The following is a 17283-nucleotide window of genomic DNA, read 5'->3' on the forward strand; positions in this document are numbered from 1 at the left end:
GTTTATGCATAGTAAGCAATGACTAAATTCAATTTACTGTAGAATTTGAGAGCGCCAGCCAGCCACTAGTATCTTTATTCTAAAGGTCAGTGTACCAAACAAAGCTCTTCCACAGTTACCTCACACTCCACTGGTCTTTACTGACTGTGTGAACTCAGTGGCACCCTCTCCAAAAACCCATGAACCTGTTGCATATCATTAAGTAGCAACACATTTACAGAAACTATGAAGGGGCTGAAATAGGGAATATCTTTTCCAGCCCTTCCATGCACAACACAAGGACCCTGAACAACAAACATCGGTTCTTGCTTCATGGACCACCCCGAAGAAGGCCAGGCATCCACTCCACCGGGGAACACCCTGATGACTTGCAACATGTAGTATTTGTGCATGACAGCAACTCCCTCTCCACTGCGCTCTTTTCCCACACCAGCCTGCGAGACAGGCAGAAAACTGTGCAGCTCTCATAATCCACCAACGTAGCTCAAGAAGCAAAGATCAGCCAGGGTCCCTTGGGGCTAGCACAATTTGCCTGTCCTTACTGCAGGTGTGCAACTTTGCTCCAGTTCCTGCTCAGAAAGAGGGCAAAGCGCCATGCTCACAGGGCACGAATGATTCTCAGAGAGTAACACGAGGTGCAGCAGTGCACAGCAATGTCCTCTCTTTACCATGTTCGTTTGCTATACAGCCACAGGTGCCACAATTTTTGTATACAAGTATTGGAAGATCAATTCCCTGATCTGTGTTTCTGTTTTGTAGCTAGAAAAAAATAATTCTCCATTTGGAGTTTTAGCTCAGCCTTTTCAACCCACTTTTTCCCACTGTGACTTTGTTTTATCGCTCCTTTCCCCCGTTTCCTGCGTACTCCTGGCAATTAAGGATGCATTTATCTCCTACCAGTGTTGAAATGTCAAAGTAATGCATGCTTGATAATAAGGTCTAGATCTAAATTTTCAAGGCATATGGATGTCTAAAGATGCAAATATGTGCCTACTGAGATTTTCAAGCCTTCAGATTTCTATTTCCATTTAAATAAAATAAAATTAAGTACCTGGATGTCTCTGAAAACTCCAGTAAACACTATTTATAAAAATCAATGTACTTTTTAGGCATCAAAATAACTTTGAAAATATTGTGATTTGATGGAAACAGTCAACTCCACATTGAGTAGAAGAAAATCTACTGTTAACAACCTTAACAAATCTAACACTTCCTTCACATTACAAGGACTCTAGATTCACATGGGAGTATATATATCCTGTTTAGAAACAAATGACATAATTTTGTCTGAGCAAACTATTTCTCATTTAGGTCAATTTTCTGATATGATTTACACCAAAACCCCTATACATTAAACTGCTCCCTGGACTTGAACTGGGACTATTTAAAGTGAGATACTGCCCAGAAAAAATTAGCATGGCATATACTATAATTATAACCAGTCAAATCAATACTATTTACCATCTGTTCAGAATGTAAATAATGATTTCTCTATTTTTGTTAATCTCTAACCATATTATAAAATATTTATGCTGAGATGCTCTCAGCCTGCTTTGGACAAGGGGCAGTAATCTGAGCTGGGTCTCCCAGGCACACACGGCAATACAAACAACAAAATAAAATCACAAATGAGCCAGCGCTCACTTCTGATTAGCCGATTTCTAGCCCAGGAATAAATTACATTTCTTTTTAAGGTTTTGAAACAAGTAATTTTTGCAGGAAGCAAATAAAGATGATATGCAGTTAATCCTGTTTTATCAATAGAGCATGGAGGCACAGAGGAGGGAAACAACTTGTGCAAGGTTATCCACTAGACCAAGGGAAGGGCCAGGAATAGAACCCAGATTTCCTGAGCACTGAGTGACATGTCAGCAGGATGTATCCTTCATCTTCATAGCTGTGACCTTGGAGGAAATTTGGAATGAAGTAATTCAGGACTACTCTGTAACGTGAATGACTGAAGCCAAGCATTTGTCTCATCCCAAAGAAGGAGCTATAACAAGGATCTTACTGATTTTGGTGACACGTTTTATTGCCAGAGCTAAGGCTGCAAGCTCTGGTGATTACTTGATAAGACTACTCTCCTTGAACCTGGGGTAATGTTGCAGGTACTTGGTCAGGCATTAGTATTTTCTTATCAAATTAAGGGAGCTTTCATCTGATAGCTTTACAACACAGGTGTGCAGCCTACACTGACTGCATCTATCATTCTGAATAGACCAGTGCACATGGCAGCAGCTCTGAAAGATGAGACAAAACATAATCTGTTCCAGTGCAGCCAGCACTTGCAGTGCTAAGATTGTTTCAGCCACAAGCCCCTTTATACATATCTGGCAGATAGCAAAGCAAATGTGATAACAACTGAATTTTACCTTGTGATACTTTGGCACATATAGAAGACATGAAAACCAGTTCTGACCTTTGCACTGTTGTGAAGCACATACTTCTAAACAAGCGCTATTTAAAAACACAGTCTGATCAAAGCCATCATGTCATCTGTTTTAGTTTAGCATCAGACATTCAAATTACACTTCTTAATCATGTTATGTCATCTGTAAAAAATTAGAGCCTTGCTGAAATGAAATTAGTTCACCTAATAAGGCTGCAGGGATTCTGTATGGTTCCTCACCATATTCTGGTTTTCTGCTTAAGGAAGTACGTTTTAATGGATAGATCACCACATTCTGGAACTTTGGCTTCTGTTCTTGTCTCCCTCACCAGCTGAAGGGGTCACCTTCCTATGTTTCATTTCCCCTACCTATAAAATAGGGAACCTTCCTTCCTTGTACTGTTACTATTAAAGCACGTGCAATTCCGAGTAGTGTGACTGGCTTACGCACGAAGGCTGGATATAAATAATATCTCTCTACAAACACTCAAGGAATTTGTGAGAATTGTTTAACAAAATCAGTGCAGAACCCACTGGGTAACAATGACTCTCTGTCCATCAGAGTGCGTGGATTTGACTTACAGTTGCACTGTCGTTCCTTCATTCCCAATCAGCTGGAAATAAAATTGTTTCTCTAGGTTCTTCCACAATTTGCCAAGCTTTACCTACAAATAATTGTACCCCAAAAGGCAAAGTGTAGTTTGTATGGCTAGGAAGTCTAGTACTGTAAAATAAACAAGCCAAAAATGTTGACACCCATTGATCAGACAGTGTATTAGAGATGGCAGTAATTTACCAGAAACCACATACAGGAGTTGCAATATACTATACCACCTGTCATTTAGTTTGAGGGCCAAGACACCAAGCCCTAGCAGTACAGCTGCTGGAGTTTGGTAGCATTTGTTTTCCTCCCTTCATGGCCAGTACAAAAGTTGGACACAAGTATAATCTATAACTGGCTGTCAGAGCGCAGCTGCTGTGTCCTCTTGGGAAAGGAGGGAAGGACATGACTATCTCCCTCTTGTCAAATCAGGCAGGATGCACTGGGGGAGTACCCTGAGGTCACTGCCACTTATAAAAAACTCTTCAGTTTCTCAGGCACTAGACCAGTGCTGGGATGGAGCACACATCCAAAAGCACAGCCAGGGACCACTCCCAGTGAGCCAGTACCTCCTTCTAGTTCCATTCAAAGACATGAGCTCAGGTCTGAAAGTGCAAATGCCATTCTGTAGCAGCACAACACATCAAGCTAATGAATTCTGATTTCAAATTAGTTACGATTTCACTCAGGTTATGTTGCTGGAGTGCAGAATGCCCAAGTATGGTTATCTGCTCCTATTAATGGAATAGATAGCTTGTTTGACCCTGGCTGGGGGTTCTCTCTGATGTGCTCCCCTACCACCTAGGGTAAGGTTTTTATCTTGACTGTACACCTACAAAATCCCTGACTCCACAAACAGGTTCCCAGGATAGATTTTGACTTTTTTCTGCATTACTACTCAACTCAAGCTGGAAATTTTAAATAGCATTACCTGCTCCAGAATATGTTCCCAGAGATCTTCTGCATCTCACCAAGTATGGCTAGCAAGAGAGATGACTTACCGCAGCCAACCTGTCCTACAATCATCGTTAGCTGACCTGTGAGAGAAGAAGGTATATATAAGCTTCTGATTTACCAAATGCTCATGGAAAAACATCTTATTCTGTACATCTGATGTCATTTGGTACCTTGGGGGATTCGGATATCAATGTTGGACAATGCTGGAGGACCTTCAGGTGTCCAAGTGAAAAATCCATTTGTGATCTGTGCCAAGGTGGAGAGAAATAAGAAAGAGAAAAACAGCTTTAGAGTTGACTTATTTTTTTAACATCAGAGACACTTCTTCTGTTTTCCTTACACTGAGCATAGGAACAGATTCAGCCTTTGCTCAATGCAGGAAACAGACCTTCGAGTGACAGATTTTGTAAAGGTCTGTATTCTGATGTGCAAGAATCTCTAAACTCAAGCACAACAATTAGAAAATTACAGAAAATTCCTGAGGAAAAAGAAGTTGCTGTTTAGGGTTTCTTTTGTTTTGTCATTTGTAAGGTGGGCACGCAAAATAAGTGAAATGACTACGACACAAATTATATACAGGGTCACGGTTTGCTCTCTGCAGAGCACTGAATGTCACTCTAGGCACACTGAAGCATATACAGCAATTACACAGTCCAAATTCCAAGCAGATTTGCAGAACTTTCCACAGAAATTAGATGTTGCTGCCTATTACAGTATTTTCCTTTGTTATTTCTGATATGATTCTCAGATAACCTAGGCTTTGCTAGATACAGAAATCTTTTCACTGAAAAAGACTAAAAACAAGAAACAAAGCCTGTTCAGGACTTTAAATGGAGGAGATTTACATGGATACTGTGAAAAATAGGAAACAGGAGACAATTTTAAAAGGCCTGTATTTATACAGGACTGTCTTCTCTCACTTTTTCAGAGCCACTGAAGCCTTCAAAGCCTTTCAGCAATGCGAGGTACAGCATTTTTTGATCCGAGAAGAGTGGAATGGGACACTTTTATCCTACCCTGGAGAAAAAAAGTGATGTTCTTATCTTGGGAAACAACCTGAAAAAATGAGCAAAAGAAAGTGCAGTGTTCCTCCCCCTAGATTACGGAAGGCAGCCAGAGGATCCTCTCTCGAAAAATGCCCCTTCATGGGCAATGAGCTGCAGACAGATGGTTCTTAGTAACTGCAGAAGTTCCCTGACCCAGGTGCCGCCGGTGACAACGATGTCAGCAGATGGAGCCAAAGATTATAACTGCTCCTGGCTTTCTATTCAAGACTTTCTAAATGCTGTCCTTACAGAGGCTACTGCTCTGGTCTCTCCTTTGTGACAAACTCCTTTGTTGTCACTCCAGGTTGCCTTTTGATCCAACACCCCACCCCAAACCCTCTCTCCAATATTCCTCTTATATTCCTGGAAGTCTATTCAAGAAGGATCCTGCACCAAAGCAGCATGTCAGATGACAGCCTCTAAAAAACCTGAAAGTACGACCAGTTGTCCTACTTAGTCCCATGAAACTGAATTATTCATCCTCTTGTGCCGGAAATGCAAATGGAATAGCAGACTTCCTAAATAAACAGCATCACCACTATAACAACCACCAGGATTTTTATTACTTCTGGCCATTTCTATAGCAAATCAAGAGCATCAGTCTTCAAAGTGGCATGGGTAATTTTAATTTTTTCTTCAAAGAAGTTAGGTCTTTGGGGGTTAGTTTTTAACTTCTTCTTGAAAGGCTACTAGGAAGTCCAAAAGAGGAAGGGAAGATCCATGACAAGATTACTTTAGGAATGTCTAAAACAAATTCTTTTGAATTTTCTTCATACCATTTTTCTGTACAGGCATTGGAAATGGCAGAAAGTGTCTGGTATACATAAAAGGTTGGACCAGATGATCTTTCAAGGTTCCTTCCAACCTGGGCTGTTCTATGTTCTAAGTTGGAAATTTTTGTTATGAGAACAGGTCTAATGACTTAAATACTTTAAATAGAAAACTGCTGAGTGAAATCTAGAGGGATATACACAGCTAATCACAACATAGAGGTCAGTAGTCAACTCTTAAAATGGAAGACATAGAAAAGAAAGGTGGAGGTTAATCTCTGACATGAGCACAAATGCCTGACAGTTCACATCAAATGCTAGTTCTTGAATTTGAAACTGCCATCAGAATACAAAAGTGACTGTTAGTGAGCTATAGTAACAGTGTTATTAGAGTGACCTTCATATCACCTTTACACAAAAGTCATCTGCTTCTGTGATGTTAATGGGTCTTCTCATGTGAGAGCTGTAATTGTTCCAGTCCTCCCTGGCAGGCCTCTTGCGGTTAACAACTTTGAGTGGCTGTGCAAAATCAGAAAGACAGAAATAAGCAGTAATTGGTGGCAGCACGAGCAAAATGTCCTAAACACAAGCAGCCATGTTATGACCTATACAGTTCAGGGTATTAAAAAAAGAGTTTTTGCAATTGCAAGAAACAATCAGTAGGAAATGGAAAAGTAAAAAATTTTTTCTGGGTACAAATTAATCCATCCTCTTCACCTGCAATTAAAGACCATTACTCACCACCGCCTGGTATTTGCTGTGATTATCTGCACTTCTTAGCTCTGAAGATTTATCATGCTCTTCTCCAATTTCTTCACTTGACAGGAATTCACTTAGTTTCTGCACACTGAAAGGGAAAAAACAGAATCACACCTCAACCTGAAATGCAAAACTTTTGTTCACTGCAATGTTTATTATAGAGAGCATCCCTTTTAGTATTTCAACCACTGTCTGCTGCATAGTTTGTTTGTTTTCATTTTGCTACAGGTGTATGAAAATGTGCAATGGGAAGTTACTGCATGGAAGTTGACAAAACCTGCCCTGTTGTCTGTTAACAGCTATGACATTTTAATGGTTTGTGCAGATGCTTCTCAAGTCTTGTCTTTTCTGATACCACGAGAGGGATTACACAAAAGATTTTTTCAGGCATTTGGTGGGATGCAGACCAGCTACCTCAGTAGCTCATTTTGAAGCTGTGTGCTGAAGTAGAATTAAAGTCATTTATATTACTGAAGTGTTGCACAGTCAGTTCTACTGAACAGTCTTATGTACACCAGCAGTCTGATGAAATCCATACACTGCGAGCTAAATTCAACTAGCTGTGATGAAATACGAAGTGTATGAGGTAACGTGATAAAGGAATATACCTTAACAGAACAGCGTTCAACAGATGAGATACAAAAGGAATCCTGACAACCAGCAACAAAGGAGAAGGCATAAAATCTTCACAAGCTGCTTAAGATTTAATTAGCTAAGAGATAATGTGCCTTTATTATGACATTTAACAGATCATGACATCAATTTTATCTCTGTACCTGACTTTATAAAGTGTATGTCTAATCTACTTACAGGGACAGCAAATGAAATTTGTAAAGGAAGTGGGCTGTATCATGAACTCAACATCAAAGGGGCTCAATTAGCTGGAAATAAGTTAACTATCAGTCTCCAAAATGATAAAGTGCCAGAAGGCCTTAAGTTCCTAAAAATAAATTTATGGAGAAGGACTGAAATAATTTATTTCAATATTTAGCCTTAGGCTAGTTAGGGAGAAACAGGCGAACGATGCTATGGATAGCATAGTGATACCTGGCTATCTGTTAGTATGCAAATCTTAAAAAATAAAAATAAAACTCTCAGCATTTATTTTGCTTTCCACTGCCAGGGATTTCTTCTTCAGAAGGGGACTTACTTTCCTCTAAGAACCTCATGAGATACCCCACTGGTGCCAAAACAGTGCCTGGACCAAGGCAGTACAGGACTGCGTAAGGCAGACTCCCTGTACAGTTAGCACTTGTCCTGGAAGTAGACATCGAAACCACCTGGGGACTCCCTAGGAGAGAACTGGTTCTACAGTTTTTCTGCCAACCTGCCCACTTGCTAATGGCAGCTGAGGACTAAGAGATACACAGTGGGGTGAATTTAGCTACAGCAGGTACTACAATCTAAGCAACTGAAAAGGGGGAGAATAACTATTTGGGATGGGATAAGAGGAGTAATAACTAATTCAGGCTCAATGCTGGACCAAAATTTCTTAATGGGAACGTCTATTATCTCAAAGGAAGAAATCAGAAGCCCCATCACTAGAGAAATTTATATCTATTTGCACAAAGCTCTGGAAAACAGGGGTAGGAATGATCTTACCTTTTTTGTTCAGTGAACCAGGTGTTTAAAAGAACATTTTAAATGTCTCTAAATGGACCAAATGATGGTTTAGGTGCTGCCTACATGGAGTTGGCATGCATCTGCACCTACATTCTCTATAGAAAAATTACACTGACATTTGAATAATTGCTGTAAAGGTATAAAGAGCAGATACAGAAGTCCCCTGTGTATCTGCTCCAGGGTCTAGAGGGGGAGGAAGAGAAGACAGCAAACATATGCTTGGACCATGCATACCCAAACAAGACCATGTCTCTATTAAGACATTCAATAGTTTGATTTTTGCTCTCTGCTCTCTGGTTGTGTATCAAGGTGTCTGTACTCTCAGTGCCAAGACTTCTCTCTGCAAGCCCTCTGCCCAATGCTCTGCTTAATTCTGGAATCGCTGCTCCTGTGGCGATTACTGAGGAAACACAGTATAGCTGTGAGAAAATATTTTGTTAGAGGCAGCAACTTGTATTTCAGGATGCCACACCGTTCTACACTCTTAAAGAATAAAAAAAGTACATTCTCTGCAGAGCTCTCGCTGACATCGCAATTTCACTAGTATTCCAATATCTCCATGGGGGAGCTTATTTTCAAGCCACAGAATAGACGTGTATTGATTAAAACATGGTTATTTGCACAGCTGGCTGAAAAAGCGGTTTCATATTAAACCCAGTAAGATACATAATGCCACTCTTGCTACTTGACCTTTGCTGATGGAAAACTGTACGCTGTGCCCTTTGTCCTTGAAGACCTCACATTTAAGAAATACATCAATTGGCTGTTCAGTTTTAATTTTCAATGGCACAAACACACTACATATTAAAAAAACTTTTCAAAGAGATGACAGAATTTCTCACCTTCCTAAAGTCTTTCAACAGCTCCCCTCCCCCCCTCAGAAGCAAACACCCTAGCCCCATAACTTGGAAAGTTTGCAGGGGCCCTATGTGGAACAGAAGCTTTAAATCTGTTTTACCATTGAAATCAATCACACAGTTGTTCTGATAGTGTCAATGACAATCCATGAGGATGCTCTGCAATTGGGCACATGTGTAATGATTAAGATACTGACGAGTTTATTTGTGGAGATTATTGTCCTTAATAGCATCTGGCATCAGAGACTGTAGCCAATATTAACAGAGCAGGGCTTGTGAAGTGCCTGAGATGCAGAGCCAGTAACACCCTCTTAGTATCCTTTATGTGCTGGTCTCACTGCTGGATCATCTTCTGCTTCACTTAGTTCCTTTCTGTCACTACAGGAGAAGCTGTCTTGGACACTTGCTAAGACCAATTAGAATATCTCAGCCTAAAGAAAGCTGAAGTACAACTTTATCAAGTCAGGTTACCTTTACCTGATCTTACTGATCAGCTACTTATTAGCAGGAAGGTGTAACAGCAGGACACAGTTATAGCAAGTAAACGTTAGTTTTGCTCAACTGGCACAAACACAGCTTTCTAATAACTGTCTGCTTTTTCACATTTACCAAACTATTTAAGCAAGCATGTGTTTGCACGGGTTGAAAATATCTGGCACATACTTCCAAAATATTGCACTGAAGGATGGGGTACTCAGAAGACCCACCTAGAGTAGCACCAGCAGCACTATGGAGCAATGCAACTACCTGGGTTAATGTGATACAGACAGCCAGGAAGACAAGGGTCACGTCAACTTTGTTACAGAGTTTGAACCGGGGGATTCTTGTCTGCACTACAAATGGCAAAGCAATAGCCTGCTAACAAGAAGATAACTACAGAATAACTCATGAAGAACTCCTGGCTAGCAACAATTAATACTTGGTTGATACTAATTGCTTTAGAATTGTTCCTGCAGCATTAACAGGCACACAGTTCATTTACGAAGAAATCCTTAGACAAGCCAAAATAAATGCCCATTACCAATGCCAGTGTGGGCCCCCAAATACTTTGCTGGCTGCAACCTTAGCATGACAATTTGCCATGACTCTAGGGACTACCACAGTGGCTGCAAAAAATTTCATGCCAGCCGCTGACGCTCTCAGATTTCACACTTGTTAGGGGAGAGGACACAGCTGTGACTTTGCACTCTCAGGGAATTTCAAAACAGCGAGGGCAATCACCCTCCTGCTGTAGTCTCCTTTCCATCTCCAAGGCGACACAAAGGCAGTTAAGCAAGGGCTGGTGTCCAGTATCCATAGTTTAGACAAGCTCTTAAGACAGCTACGTTGGAGGTCACAAAGAGGTCCTAATAAAGTAAGAAGCCCAAACTCTCTCTTCCTCCCCTATCAGTCAGGTAGAGTCACTGCATATGAAAAGCATTAAGAGGTTTTTACACAAATCTGTTGATACTCAAAGTAAAATTCCCAGTGAAACAGCAGCGCTACTGGTTGTTATTTTAGTTTTTGAACACTCAGACTAACATGTTCATAAGACAGTAAAAATTCATCAAGTCTGGAGTAGACATTTAGTCATCAACTTACTCTCACACTTAGCAGTGATTTTTATGTTTTTGTTTGTTTGTTTAAGTCTAACTCTCCCCAACAGGCGACCTCTCAGGCAGAGGGGTGGAGGCTGAGCACAGCCCGAGATACACACTGAAACACATGTGCTTGTGTGATTACCTTTTTCCCTTTTACATGCTTGATGGAAGGAAACATTTGGGTGATTTACAAAACTAAATCTTCAGTAAGTTTTCACTTCCTTCTTGTTACCACATATATGTTGCATGCAGTACCAATATAGCTCAACCCATTCTACACAATGAAGTACCAGCTGTGGACCACAAAATATTGGTTGTGACAATTGTATCAGCAAAGAACTTGGCCCATATGCTATAATGAAGGGAACCATGCAAGGTAAAGTCGGGAAGCAATTTATAACAACAACAGATAAATAATCACCACACTATTTCTAAACTTACAATTGGAAAATGAGCAGTAGACGCATTCTCAAAAGTCAGAGGGGAGATAGCAAAGATATTAATTTTACAGTTCTCACCTTACTAATGCTTTGACAGTGGATCTAACCACACTGGAGAGCAGGAACAATGGAGACACAAGAATATGAAACAGGGAGATGGAGGCAAATGCCACAGATGGGGAGAAGTCAGCCTTTCTTGTCAGATGAGCATGGACCACAAATGTCTACAAAGAGACAGAGATCATCATCGGTGTTTTGTCATAAAGAAGGAAACGCACAAAGAGTTCATATTTCATAAGCATTTAATTTACAGAATCTTTATACTCTCTTAACAGTTTGGGGGAGTGCTGCATACTCTGGGCTGCTTCTGGTCACAGACAACAAGTGGGCATTTTCCATTCTCTCCCAGAGGAATTGCAAATGTGTAGCAGGTTTACATCCTGTCCTCCTCCTTCCTCATTTCCACATCACTTATACTTGAAAATGCAGTTGTAATTAACACTACTTAGAAAAGTCCATACTTACTATAAGTACAGCTGCAATTGGTATTGCTGCATTCATAAAGACTGTGAAGGAAAACACGTAGGAACATTTAGAAACAATTTCCATTCAGACATGCTAAATGTTAAAATACTACTAGCACTGGTTTACAATGGCATTTTCTATGCTTAAGATAGGAAAAATGCGCAACTATCTACACACATCAGTACATTGTTTTAAAATGCCTACAGTTTACGTCTCTTCACGTCATCAGAACAGCCAGAACCCTGCAGTGCACCCTAGAAAAAGATAACTAATCTACTGGTTTGGAGCTGCGATCAGCTCGCACAGTTCAGGCAAGGGACGCTGCAGGTCTCCGTCTCATGACAGGCAGAAAGGCCGAGCTGGTACAAGGTCTGGTGGGCGACTTGAATACCTGACAGTGAGAGGAAAGGAGACCCAGCAGAGGCTGCACAGGTCATAGCACTGGGACTGCACCGCAGGCTGGCTGCTCTGCCCCATCCCGCAGCCCAGCGGCACGACCTCCTGGGAGAGCCACTGGCACGTACGTCAAGTTGTGACCTACTGCTGGGGCACCACTTCTGAGGTACAGGGATTTGTGGTCCCCTCAGTTTTCGGGGTGCAGTTCAAAGGATAAGGAAAGACTGGCAACCCTGCACTGTATCATTGACTTAGTTTATTCTTATGGAGGATGTACTTATAATTACTCCTGCTTTGTCAGGCTTGGCTACTCTGTGAATGTCCTCAGGAACTCCATACAGGTTCTAACGGTTCCTAAATGTGGTAGAGCTTTGATTTCAGCTGGGCCTTGAGTTATTAAAATGCATACAATGAACCAGATTCCTCCCTGACGTCAAACAGTGTCTGTCTTGGTGCCCTGGATTCCCTCACTATAGCAACTCATACACTACAGCATTCAGAGGTTATTAAACAGACACATGGGGAGAAGCAAGCAAATACCATTTCTGTATAGGGATCTCTTTTAGGTCGGGCAGGAATATGGGTTAAGAATGGATAACTGGTTAATAAACCAGTTATCCATCTGGAAGCTTGAGTCAGAGCTACAATCTTACCCCACGTCTGTCCCCTCTATCACAACCTGAGGATATTATTTAATCATCACCTTTTCATTTTGACCTTTGCTCAACTTTATTTCATTAAGTAAACAATACAGAGAAATAATATAGAATCTATAGCTAAAATAGAATTAAAAGATCAGTACACATGTAATAGAAAAGAAAGAGGCCAGCCACTTCTTTTTTGTTTAAACTATGCCTGTCCTTTTTTCCTACCAGGTGTAGCCAATGTGCAGACAGTAAAAGCACTCCCCAGTTACTTCATCTGGAGTGGAGTGTCATCATTTGAGCCACAAATACTGGTTGACTCTTTGGCCATCCTTTTCTGGGCATAAACCCCCTGAAGAACTTAACATACTTAAGATGTTCCTTTTTGCTATGTTTAGAAGATCTTTAATGAATCCTGTAACATACTTGTAAACTCTGTACTCAAGCTTAAATAAAATAGCTGTGTTATCTCATGTAGCTCTAATTCCTTAATAGAGGGGAGTATTTGAAAATATAGGTATGTTTGTGTATATAATTCCAAAATAAAAACTTAGCCTTTGAAAGACTAATATGTATTAAAGCCTAGAAATTCATAGTTTACTCCTCCCCCTAGGGAAAAAAAATAATATATTTTTCTAAGGAAAATGTTCTTTTCTGTGCTGGAATACAAAGCAGCTTCTGTTCAGACTCTCATTTCTCCTTATGATTCTACTTCCTGCCCAGTTTTCACACTTTGTATAAACTTGAGGTAGTTACGGCATAGAAATTTTGAAAAAGGGAAACTTGCTGCCTGCAACTATGGACTTCTTAATTCTATTAAATCCTTGCATTTGCAATTTGCCTTCAAGACTGCTGCAGTACATGAGTTTGCTTTTATGAATGAATCTGATGAGGGAATCCAGCAAAGCTGATAAACTTCTCACAGATGGATCCTGCTCTTCTGCTGTCTACAGTATGAGATCATACCTGTCAAATATGAAGCTGGATGGATTAAATATACTGTAGGGTTGGCAAAGCCCGCGGCAGTTAAGACAGCTAGGGTCACTTGGTGGCTCCCAAGAAGTCGATCTGAATTTTGCTATTATGTGAGATCACAAGTACATCCAAGGACTTCACTTCAAACATCGTCTTTCAAGGAAACAAATAAGGGCTTATTGAACCACTGGAATTTGTGGGTTGGATTTTTTATTTTAACTTTTATTTTTTCAATTATGCAAGTTTCCAGAATAATAAAATGTTTTCTAAAATAAATTTATTTTTCAGCTAAGACTTTTGGTTTAGTTAGATTCAGTCAAAAGTACTTTGTTACTGGAAAAAGACAGACTGAATACTGGTAAAACGGTTTCAGTCATTTCTGAATATTTTAGGACAGTAACTACTGTTATTTTCCTGTGAGAAAGCCTGGAGTTACTTTGCTTCTGACAGATTAGGCAAAAATTCATAGAAATAGGAAAACCGCTCCTTCCTTTCTCTGTCTTTCCTGAATATATAGTGCATACCAAATCCTGTAAAACCGAACATAGGCTAATCTTACTAATCAGTATGAAAAATATTACATAGGAATCTTCTCTGCTACAGTTAAAGAATTCACTGCCAAAACTCAAAAGGTGTCACTACCAACTTTGCAACCCAGCTTTGATTCTGGTGGGTACATTTCCTTAAAATTATAGGAAGAGCTAATTTCTATAATAGCTCTTTTAGTACACATGAACAATTCCATATACATACAAACTGGATCCAAGCACAGGGGCAAGGCAGATGAGATCCAATTTCCATGCGGTCTTGAAATGGAATTTTCTTGTGGTCTAGCCAACACTGCCCTGAAACTTGTAGGTATATTTTGTGTAATCCAATGTAACTATTCCTCATGAACAGAAGTAGCTCCAACCACATTCCTTCATTCATGTTAATAGCTGAGTGTATTTAGAAAAGAATTCCAGAGTCTATTCAAAACTGCATGTTAAAAAAAAGTATATATAAAAATCTCATTTCTGCTTTCTTATTGTTCTAGGAAGTGTCTGCCTTCCTCTTGATCAATAATACATAAAATCTTGGTAATCTCCCACCTTTTTCATTCTTTTTTTTCCTTCTTAAAAAAATGAAATCATATGTTCACTATAATATTAGCAAACACGCTTTGTGCTGATTATACCTGTCCTTCTAATTATACTTACAGTAAGAAAAAAGGCAAGTTCTCATATATTTATGCTCCCTTTTTAGTCTGCTAAAGTGCAAGTTTGTATAGATCAGTGTAATTTCTCCTGAAGACAGAGGGTGTAAGGAACTCCTAGGCCGAAACTGTAGGAACCCTTTATAAGCCAAAATGATATGCAACAACATAAAAGAGCTGCACTGGTTTACCCCAGCTGAGAAACTGGTCTACTGTGTCTTACATACACATAAGTATCACACATAATACAAAACAAGAATGCAAATGCAAACATTGAATGTTTCAAGAAGCAGCCGTAAATATTTAGAATTGGTTTTAATAATACATGTTCTTATTTATGTTGCTATTTCTTTACAGAATAGTCAGTATTCTTGGGATGAATACACCTTTTCCTAGCTGTTACAAATTATACTGTGAGGATTTAAAATCAAATAAGCCTCCACAGCTCCTTCAGTCCTACAGCTGAACCTGTGGCTCTGACTATAAATAGATTTTAATGCCACATGAAGCAGTGCAAACACAGGGAGCCCATCTGTGTTGATCTGGGTGTACACAATCTACTCCAGCTAAATTCTATTTTATGTCAAAATGGAAGCTACTCTCAAAGCACAGAGAGCTCAGGATCCCCAGAGAGAAATTCTGGTCTCTGAAGTCAAGGAAAATGTCAACGTAATGTCACTTAAATTCAGCGGGATCAGGATCTTTCCCTCAGAGTGCATTACCTATGTGATCATTTGGCAGGGAAGAAAGGCAGCTACACGTCTCTTGGGCAAATGAAATCAAATAATACTAACCAGACTGGAAGTTATTTTCCTAAGGAGTAGTCTTCCTTATTAGCCTAGAAGGTATTGTACAGGCCGCTTGCGGCATTTGAATACTTCTCACTAAAAGTTTCCATTTCATTAATATCTTACAGATTATACGAACAGCGTTCTTCAGTATGACTTTACTAATTATTTCTAAAGTATTACAGTAGCAGTTATATAGGTGTTGCATATGATATCCTCAAATACAGACTTCAATTGGCCCTAGGTCTTTTTAAAAGGATGATAAATGCCTTAAAGCAGCTTGAAAGATAACATGAGACAAAAGAATCTGGATATGGAATGATGAAATTGCCAGGATTCTCATATTTTTCCTTTCCAGGATATAGAAATGCTGTTAAGAATCACTTATTTTTATAAGAAATCCAAATTTTGAGTAAGAAAGTGTAAGTACCATCTGTTGGAGCTTCACTGCAAAGACAATTCCTGTCACATATTACGATACACTGTATTGTGCAAAATGCAAGAGGGAAAAAAAAAGAAACTTCAACAAAGGTTTCTTCCTGAATGCTATGTTATAGAGGTGAGTATTGCTGGCTGAAGGTAGCCTGTGAAATACTTGTCCCTTAAAAGCTTTTCTCCAGAAAAGTTAATGCTATGAAGCATTAATCTTGACTTTCTCTTTTAGGCATATTTCCCATACAGGCAAAATTCTATGGAATTAAATGGAAAGTCTGACTAGATGGAAAGTGAGGAGTACGGATCAGAGCCTAAAGCAACTGAAACAATCTCAACAGAGAAATGGTAAAGTCATTAGTAGCTAATAATGCAGTAGCACTTCAGCTGAACAGTGGATTAGAATGAAGGAAGAGACTTACTGGATATGGAGGTATAAAGGGCAAAAGACTTGAGGCTAGTCATTTCTTTTTGTCTGGTTTCCTCTACACTGCTGTGAAAGATGTGTTCCCAAGCATAGAGTTTAAGGAGCTTAATGCCTCGAAGCATCTCATTTGTCTTCTTCAGTCTCTCATTGGAGTACTCCTGCAATATTTACATACACATTTATTTAAAGAGTATAATTAAAGCGCCTGTCCCCTAAAATTAAGGATCACACAAAAATTTTATGCAGCCCCTTGTAATCAGTCAGGTATACTTCACTAGTTCTGTCCATTCAGATGTTTTGCTGTTTTTCACGAAGGTGAGCTTCCCTAGAGCTCAAGTGAAAAGGCCATTGGTTTGCACTCCTAAATCATATAGCTTGTACTGAAAATTTTACTCCTCTGTCAGCCTTCTGCTCACTTCCAAGGCAGCCTCTCATGACTTCTACTGCCCCGCACACTGGCTGGATTTTCAACAGGCACCCTGACAACATACAGAGGAGATCAGAACATGCAGAGAAGCTGCGGCCGGGCACACCGCTCTGCCCAGTCAACACGATATGGAAACAACGGTGCCAGGCTTCAAAGCAGCAAGGCCACATTCGCAGGACGCTGTGAACCCGTAGGGAGCCTTGACGCTGAGCAGGGCCAGCTGGCTCAGGCACAAGAATACACTGGTGAAATTATACTCCCCGTAAAGCATAACTGGAAATTATGCTGCTTCTGGTTTTCAGGCTAGCTCAAGGATCTTTGTACCACGCTACGTTGCACACTGGAGACATTTCTAGCACTAAATGTGCTGCTCCCATCTGCAGGAATTTCTAGGTGACGCTGTCTGGTTGGATGCTATCTACATTTCTAGAAGGGTGTATACTATTGATGTG

The 17283-nt window shown here is 40.0% G+C and overlaps 1 protein-coding gene across 4 annotated transcripts in view; it reads right to left on the reverse strand.

Annotated features, from left to right (window-relative positions):
* ABCC8 (ATP binding cassette subfamily C member 8) overlaps positions 1-17283 on the reverse strand; it is an 83911-nt gene that overhangs the window by 34746 nt on the left and 31882 nt on the right. For 3 of the 4 annotated variants that reach the window (XM_072865530.1, XM_072865529.1, XM_072865528.1), the window contains exons 10-16: positions 16400-16562; positions 11548-11588; positions 11101-11246; positions 6505-6610; positions 6172-6282; positions 4118-4193; positions 3922-4027 (exon numbers count right to left, since the gene is read on the reverse strand). In XM_072865530.1, the coding sequence (XP_072721631.1) occupies positions 3922-4027; positions 4118-4193; positions 6172-6282; positions 6505-6610; positions 11101-11246; positions 11548-11588; positions 16400-16562 (749 nt within the window). The remainder of the gene's footprint in view (positions 1-3921; positions 4028-4117; positions 4194-6171; positions 6283-6504; positions 6611-11100; positions 11247-11547; positions 11589-16399; positions 16563-17283) is intronic. The other variant, XM_072865531.1, reaches the window with a different exon arrangement.

Source organism: Ciconia boyciana, chromosome 6 (assembly GCF_034638445.1).
Source record: "Ciconia boyciana chromosome 6, ASM3463844v1, whole genome shotgun sequence".
NCBI classification, from domain to species: domain Eukaryota; kingdom Metazoa; phylum Chordata; class Aves; order Ciconiiformes; family Ciconiidae; genus Ciconia; species Ciconia boyciana.